General features: G+C 36.2%; 1 protein-coding gene across 1 annotated transcript; it reads left to right on the top strand.

Annotated features, from left to right (window-relative positions):
• The first annotated feature begins 760 nt into the window (after positions 1-760).
• On the top strand, positions 761-8,331 carry LOC111499224. Its single transcript, XM_023150752.1, has 10 exons — positions 761-1,191; positions 1,857-2,762; positions 3,184-3,313; positions 3,409-3,863; positions 4,176-4,256; positions 4,365-4,463; positions 4,706-4,858; positions 4,967-5,053; positions 7,424-7,495; positions 7,597-8,331. Exons 2-10 carry the CDS (start codon positions 1,965-1,967, stop codon positions 7,909-7,911), a joined length of 2,190 nt encoding a protein of 729 aa, XP_023006520.1. The 5' UTR covers positions 761-1,191; positions 1,857-1,964; the 3' UTR covers positions 7,912-8,331.
• The last annotated feature ends 551 nt before the right edge of the window (positions 8,332-8,882 follow it).

Raw genomic sequence — 8,882 nt, 5'->3', positions numbered from 1 at the left:
AATTTTAAAAAAAAAAAAAAAAAAAAAAATCAATCAATCAATATGCAATAAAAGTATAAATTAATAGTTCTTTATTATAAAAAATTGTCAATACTATGAAAATAAAAAATTATAAAATAATTAATAAAATAGCGTCCAACCCATGAATGAAAATAGAATCAATCAAAATTTAGAGAGGAACTGATTCTCAAATTGATTATATTTACGTATTTTACTAAACTTGAGATATTCCTTTCTTTCATTTTTATTTTCTTAATTCAAGACGTAATTAATATATCGATTTAAATATTTTATATAATTTTATTTTTTTAAATATAATTACTTGTAACTGTACATATATCTTAATTAATTAAGATATATATTATCGATCCCTCGTTTAAATATATGCTCAGAACAAAAATAAAAATCATAATAATAATTTATATGTTATGATTTTCATATTTTAATCCTATAATGAATGTGATTTTAATTAAAATAATAATTTAAATATATTTTTTATTTATTTTTATTTTCGCGATGTATCCAATAGTAAAAATAATTACGAATTAAAATTAAATTCAATCAAGTAAAACGATTAAAATACTTTTTAAAAAAATATTATACTCTAAATTTATTTAAAAAATAACCAATAATTATATATATTTTCTTAAGGTTGGAGTTTAATATTTAAAAAATAAAAAAATTGTTATTTAAGGAATCATGTGGGAATTTTTTGTCACGTGACATTTGACGCGTTGTTAGAAAATTATTAAATTTATCTAATTTTGATTGGAGCAGGCTGATCTCCAACTCTTGTGCTTGCCGTTGATAATGGGGACGGCGAGATAGCTTTAATCGGCGTAGGGAATTCTCTCGTCGTGTTTTCAACGCAGCAATTGGAATTGCGACGGATTTCAGCCAGACGGGGTCCTATTCTTCAATCCCATTCTGCTGCCTTGGTCTTCGGATAAGGGGGCCTCTTCCCGGTACTCCTCTCCGGCCGCCACTGCAGTATCCAACTCTTCGTCCGCCATTGAATCCGTCGCTTCAACTTCCTCCATATCAACTGCATAGTTCATGAAGATCTAGCCTCCAATTTCTGCTTTTTTATGCTCTTCTCGACTTCTGGTTATTAGGGTTTCTGTCGCCTGGGCTGCTCCTTTCTCATTTCCGTCGGCGGCGGACTTCATCTCCTAGATACTGCAATTCGAGGTTTCTTTTTTTCATGTTTGTATCTTTTGACATTTGAGGTTCTTCTGTTGTTTACTTTTTTTTTCCCCCCTTCTCTTTTCATTGGATTCATCGGAAATAACGAGTTTCTCTCTGGTTCTTATTCAACTTCGCTTTGAAATTTGCTTCCTTCTCAAAATTACAGTCTTTCTGGAATCAGCAATGTAGAGAAATCAGAAAAACAAAAAAAAGTGTCTGCCACCGGAATATATTCGGAAAAATGTTATTCTTGAATAGCGTTCTATATGGAATATTTATGCAGTTGGTACTCTTGGAGTTAACTCTGTTCTTGATTTTTGTCACTTGTAATCAACGGTCTGCTACACTGGTACTGGAAATGAGGCATTTCCCTAAATATGGATTATGAACATATATCATCAATTAGTGTTATTTTCGTATTAGTTGACTCTAATTTTTTATTTTCTCCTTGATTTTTTTCCCTGTATTCGGAAGTTTTTCTGTCCCTGTTGATCTCCCTCCGTTTAATTATCTTTTCTGCAGTGCTAGATTACGTTTCCATCCATTAATGTTCTTGTTTCGTTTTTCTGGCAATTATGTATTTATTTTCTCGTGAACATATTTGTTACTTTAATTATCATCAAAGGATGAAGAATTCAGCTTTGACTGTTTACTTCTTTTGTCTACAGGCTATAGCCCCTGCACATTATCCTGCTTGCTTGTTCTGGACCATGTATTGTCATTAGAAATGATTTAATCAAATACTTCTTCAAATTGAACCTTAAATTTACTATTCAATGGCTCGTAAGGGTAACCAACAGAAAACAGGGTCCGAGCGCCATGCATCAAACAATAAAAAGAGAGGTTCAGACTTGCAGTCCAAGGGACAGGGGAGAGCACGAGAGATAAAGGTATTCCCCGGAGAGGTACTACCAAATGACAACCACCATAGTAGAGCCTTTGAGGAAGGTATGGTGAATCAAAACTCTGGGGAGGGTATAAAGAATCTAAAAAAATTTGAGAAGTCCTTGAGAAAAGAAAAACAAGGAGTGGAAGGATTTCATTCTCCAGAGGAGCCAACATGTCTCCCCGAAGAATCCGGTAACTGCAATGGAAATAATGAGGATTCTAGTATAGGAGAACAGTACAATGGGTCTGATAAGGTGCAGGATCCTTTAGATGGTAGTTTCAGCTGCTTTTTGAACGGAGAACACATCAGAAATGTGATGGGTAATCTAAAATTTTCAGATAATGTTTTCGTGAAAAGCTTCTTGGAATCTATGTCATCGGTATTGGAAGCAGCCCATGTGTTGCTGGAGCAACAAAGACCTTTGTTGAATTCTATGAAGAACAACTTGCTAAACGCAAGTGCCTATGTTGGAAAGAAGATTATGAAAGCATATCCCATTGTTTTGAAATGGATGATGCATTTTGGGAATGTAATGCTTCTTTTATCAATTGTATGGTTGGACTGTGCCCTCAGGGGCATCGATTCCTTTGTACGTATGGGTACAACATCCTTCTTCTCAGTTATATGGTTCTCCATTCTTTCAACAATTGCAATGGTTGGAATTATTAAATTCCTTGTGATCTTAGTAAGCACTTCCAATACTCTTGCATAGATGTTACTTCCTATCTTGTTTTAACGTGTTTTATTTACTATTTTTTCCCATTATTTGTCTTGTTTATTATCTTAAATAACAATAGTGATTTTCCCCCTAGAGAAAGTCTCTAATAGCTTATGGATATTCAAAGGAATTAAATCACCAAGTTATTTTTTATTCTAAGCATGTAGTTGATGTTATATGGACGATACCAGTTGAAGTATGGGATTAAAGAAAAATTATACTGTGTGGCTGTACGGATGGCTGTTTTAAAGCATTTTTTTTTATAATTTAGATTCCTTGTGGACTCTCCATACAATAGTTACTTTAAGTAAGATGGTGTTATCTATTTTCAAGTTAAAGTACAGTTTAAAAATCCTCTAATGACAGTTAATTTTTGAAATCTAATCAGGTGGTAGCTGCTTCCCTTGGAATTTTTGTTGGGTTTGCTTTTGCAATTTTGGCCATCGCCATCTCTGGAGCAGCTTTCCTTTGGTTTTATGGAAACTTTTGGACAACAATGCTGATCATCTTTCTTGGAGGTGATTTTTTTACCTTTAGAACGTCCACAATTTTTCCATATATGCTATCATCATGTCAAGGCTCATTCATTGAGGTGTTGCATCACAATTTTCAGGGCTGGCATTTATATTGAGCCACGAACGAGTTGCACTCTTTATCACCACATTGTATTCGGTTTATTGTGTATTGGTATGCACTGGATGGTTTGGTTTGGTTTTGGGCCTGAATTTGTCATTTGTTTCAAGTGATGCTCTGATTTATTTCCTAAAGAACAACATAAATGAGCATAGGAGATCGAACAGATATCCTGAACAAACTGCTGGGATGCCAGATCAGCCTCGCTTCTTTCATGATGATCCTATGCAAGCATCATCTTCTGAATTTAGTGGTGCAGGCTTTGCTGCTGATCGGAGTTCAGGCACACCCTCAACCAGTGGAGCTGATTCTGAGCTATCTTCTGAAGATGAAGTCATTCGTTTGTTAAATTGTACAGACCACTACGCAGTTTTGGGATTGTCTCGGTATGAGAATATGGATCCGTCCCTACTCAAGAAGGAGTACAGGAGAAAGGTAAATTTGCATTAATATTGCCACATTTTGCATGATCTATTAGTATTCACCCTTCACATTGTTATATTCATTATGCTCTGTCTCATGTATTTTCCTGATGGATCGGCTTATTGTTTGTTTTTAATGTTGTGGTCTTCTGTTATTCAACATTGCATTTTGTATCGATTAATGGAAGAAAATTTCACTTTTATTTATTAGTGGTGTCATACATCCAGGAAATTTGATATTTTTTGAAATATTATCTTGATTATCTGAAGAAGTGGTAATGGTATATATCTAGTTTGTTGAATGAGCTTGTAAACTGGTTATCAGGCAATGTTGGTCCACCCTGATAAAAACATGGGGAATGAAAAGGCTGCTGAAGCATTTAAAAAACTTCAAAATGCATACGAGGTAACGTTTTTCTTTTAATCTTGCAGGAATTATGCAATACTTTTGAGTTTTGTATTATATTGTTTCTTGAGAGTCGTATGCTTTTTTTTCTTTTTTTTTTTTCTCTAGGTGTTACTTGATTCGACAAAGCGAAAAACATACGATGATGAACTTAGAAGGGAAGAGCTGCTAAACATTTTCCGCAGGTTTCAGAGTGCTTCACGAAAGGTATAACCCCATCCAATTATAGAATGGTAAAAAAGAAAAGAGGGTGGGAAGCAAATTATTTTTAGGAAAAAGGTATAACACCGGAAAAATTTTCAGTTCAATACACTTCTAGAAAGGTTGCCCTTCAACTGTAAATTATACTTGAGCAATGAGTTAAATACTCGATGATAGCTTATGCGTCCAAATTTTTAGTTCGAGTATCTTATTTGGCTTTTCACAAAGACGATGCATTTATTTTATAGAGTGGAGGGAGTGGTCCATTTGCATTTTCACGTTCAGCAACGGATAGAGAAGATCCTTTCGGTGAATCAAGACGAATAGCTTGCAAAAAGTGCAACAAATTTCATTTATGGAGATACACTAACAAATCGAAATCTCAAGCTAGATGGTGCCAGGTTTCTCTCTTCTATTTTAGACTCACTCTTGATTTTGTTAGGTTTGATTTAATATCCTCATGTTGGATGCTCTATGTATCGTGTATTGTACATTTACTTTTTCTAAAGGAATGCAAAGATTTTCATCAAGCAAAGGATGGAGATGGGTGGGTGGAGCAATCTTCCCAGCCTTTTCTTTTTGGATTGCTGCAGAAGGTATGTTTCTTCACTTACACGTGGATTGGCTTCTTATCAAAACGTGGCATTATTTGATGTGTGGATACGTGTTGAATTTCTCGACTTACCAGTTTTCACTTATATATAAGGCTTATAAAAAAAGCTATAATGGTGCTCGTACCAATTGTTCTAATGTTAGTTTTTAGGGTATTCACATAGATGTATTTGATAGAACACAAACTACGTAGTATGCTTTACTGAGAAATTCAGGAAAGATATAGTATAATTGACTTTTGAGAGCTTTGAACTCTCCAAGACACATCGTGCAATAACTTACGTTTCTAGTGCTAATAGTTATATTCTTATGTAGGGTTCGGCCTATCGGTACTACATTGTACCTATTGTGGTCTCTGAATATAGTTTCCGTAGAAAAATCGTCTGAAATATGGTTTTTTGTTGAAGGATGTATGTTATGTCTTAACACTAAACTGTTAGGTATTCGTATAGATATTCACCTGTCAATCAACACAAATAATAGATGAAAGGAAAGCCTGAACTCTTTCTTCCACTCGATATCACGTGCTCCAGGCCACCACCTCCCCCCTTATCATTCTTCTTCTTGTGCCACTGCAGCCTGCATCCGAGGAGTTTGCATTAGTTTCCTACTCTCTTGTTGTTATTGTGCTGTTGTTGCCACCCCACGACCTTTCTTTCGCCTGTGCAGTCGCGACCTTTTATTATAGGAGATTCGTTTAATTTGTTTATTCAATACTGCTATCATCGACATTGATGTTGATATTGAGCTGCTGAGGTCTCTTGTTTGAGCATCCCTTCGGGGGTGGGTGGGGGGACTTTAGGAAGAAGTCGGGATCCGACACTCAATCTGCTATTTGTAAGAGAGGTCACCTTACCCTCGCTCAATCAGTTATTTGTAGTCTCCCTCGTTCTTCTTTTCCATCCTCAAACCATGAAAGGAAGTTACTATTGAGATTCATAGATTGGTTGGAAATTTCTTTATTTTCTCGAGTAAGACCTGAACAATATCTGTTGCAGCTAGGTTAGTCTCTAAACTGTTATGTTTCTGAAATCGACTCCTACCTAATCTTAGAGCAGTGTATATACCTTGAGTACTTGCTTAAGGCACTATCTTTGACAAACCTTGGTACATGTATGTGGGCTTTTTGCTTCGGTCCTGTCAATCATCCGTCTCCAATGCAATGTTTTTCTGTTCTGGATATATATATAAAATCGAGGCATTGGACTCTTCCATTAGTGCCCCTTGACCTTGATGAGTTGGCTTACAGGAACCTTCTCAGTCTTATACTCGGTGAATTGACGGGAAACTTTCCTCCCTTCGTGTTATGGAGGGCTCAGTAATGGTGCTTTTCAACAGAGGAAAAATGCCTTGTTACTCAAGTAGTTGTGCAGATTTACTCAAGCAAAGAGTGCTCTTTGGCGTAGAGTTATCTTTAGTACTTACGGTGAAAAGCCAATGGGTGGAAGATTATCAAGACCATTGTCATTGTTAGAATATTGCTAGCAATTATTCCTTCTGGTTTTTGACTTTCTTGGCCAAGAAAGCAAATTTCATCCGTTTTTTGAAGGATAGATGGGTTGGGAACTTCACTTTAAAGGAGAGATTGTCAGATATTTTGTTCTCTCTTTCTCTCTCTCGATGAAGCATGATGTCACTACTTCCGATTGTTAGAACGTGGTAGCTAGAAATCGGGACCTTGGCCTCAGAAGAGGCCTTTTCGGTTTGGAGTTAGAAAACTGGATTGGCCTTATTAACTCCATTGATGTGTTGCAGCTGAGAGTTGGAGATGATAGTGCATGGTGGTCTCTGGATTCAAACAACAGCTTCTCCAATATATTTTCTTTTTTGAAGTGATCGAAACCGTCCTAAAACTTAGGTCTCCGCTTATTGATGGAATCTGTCATTTAAATACCCAAAGAAAGACAAGTTATATTTTCTTTTATTTTATTTTGTCATCCTCGTCGTTAGCAGCCATAAACACGCACGAGCGGTTTCGAACAAAGTGTAAAAGTTGGTCTTTATCCCCTCTGTTTGTTTCCTCTGCCTGAATAGTAAAGAGAATGTGAACCACATCTTTCTTCCATTGCCCTTTTGCTGTCAAAGGTTGCAACATCTTTCAATACTTTCAGTTTGAACGTTTTTCTGCCTACGTGCGTCTTCGAGGTCCTTTCGGGGCTGAAAGGATGTCTAAACAAGCTATCATTTTGTGGAAATTTGTGGCTCCTTCCCTTTTGTGGACGATTTAGTTGAAAAGGAACCGAACACAGTACAATAACACAGAAAAAGAGCTATGTTTTTTTTTTATACCTTTTCATGAATATGTTTGTGCATCACTGGGAGTCTCACATAAACACACTATGTTCTCTGTTCAGGTAGATGCTCCTTCTGCCTACGTATGTGCAGATAGCCGAATATACGATGCTACTGGATGGTATATTTGTCAGGTAACGTCGATAAAACAGTCGCTTTCAAATTTAACACCTCATGTAATATTGATGTCATGCTGCTCTTCTCGATCCCGCAACGGATTTGTATATTTGTGCAGGGAATGAGATGTCCAGCCAACACCCACAGGCCGAGTTTTCACGTAAACACGAGCGTAACCTCAAAGCAAAACACCAGAGGATCAAGTTCCAGCCAAAGAGGAGGCCAAATGCCTGCATCAAACATAGAAGAGAACATGACAGAAGAAGAATTCTTCGAGTGGTTTCAGAATGCCGTGCAGACAGGTGCGTTCGACAACGTCGGTGGCAGCAGCGCCACGGAGAGCTCACCTGCTAAAGCGGGAGGAAGTTTTAACAAAAGTAGTAGCAATAATAGTGGGAGTGGGAACAAGAAAAAGAAGAAGGGAAAGAAGTAGGGATATAGTTGAGATTATTATTGAGGTTAGTTGGTTAAACCTGCTGCTACTAATTTTGAAGTGTACAAGGTAAGGTAAGGTAAGGTAAGGTAGGATGGCATCAAGAGTTTGTATATATATGGCCTGATTTACAAGTCCACAGCCCTAAGGTATTGCACTAACCTTAAATATGAAGAATTATCTGGAAGATGGCCTCGGTATGGCTCTGCTTCGTCGGGTGCCCCCGAGCCCTTTCTTCTGCATTTTTTATTACTCGATAAAGGCCATTGTCTAGTCTTCGTTCGTAGGGAATCATTTTTTAGTTAGATTGTAGCTAAGTCTGCCTCCGTTTCCTTGTGCAAAAGAAGTCTTGTTTTATGAGACCGAAGATGTCAACTTATTCCTACCCGATAGTTATATACAGTAAGCCGTTGTTGTTGATTTTTTTGCTTATATTTCCATATAACACCAATTTCAATTTCTCAAATCTTGCTTTTGAAACTCTCTTTTGAAATCTCTTTGCCCCAGTTTTCTAACACTTTCTTCTTGAACCGGGGTCAGAGGCTCAAGCCTACCTGGCTTGGTCATAGGCTATGCAAGAACGAATAAGCTTAACTCATTTGTTGCTGGGAAGTGAGTGTTATACAATCGCAAGTTTGCTGCCATCAAAGTGCGATTGTGACGGTCAAAATACAAATAAGATCAAAACGACTAACTTTTAAATAAACCGTGTAATAGTTTTAGTTGTTTTTAATCGGGAAGAGAGTTTCTTTAACTTTATAATAGATTTCAAAAAATCTTAGACATTAAGTGTACGCTCAAATTGATAATTAATAAGGCAAAGAAATTAATATTAACTTTGAATAAATAAGATTAAAACTTTTTAAATTTTTTTAAGGATATTAATAGTATAAATTTGAAAGATATTAGTGAAAATTTAAGAGTTGAAAAAATGTTTTTTTTTTTTTTTTTTTTTTTTTTTTTTAAAAAAA

The sequence above is a fragment of the Cucurbita maxima genome, unplaced genomic scaffold, assembly GCF_002738345.1.
Source record: "Cucurbita maxima cultivar Rimu unplaced genomic scaffold, Cmax_1.0 Cma_Scf00026, whole genome shotgun sequence".
Lineage (NCBI taxonomy): Eukaryota > Viridiplantae > Streptophyta > Magnoliopsida > Cucurbitales > Cucurbitaceae > Cucurbita > Cucurbita maxima.
The sequence above is the reverse complement of the archived record's forward strand: the minus strand, read 5'-3'. Positions and strand labels throughout refer to the sequence as shown.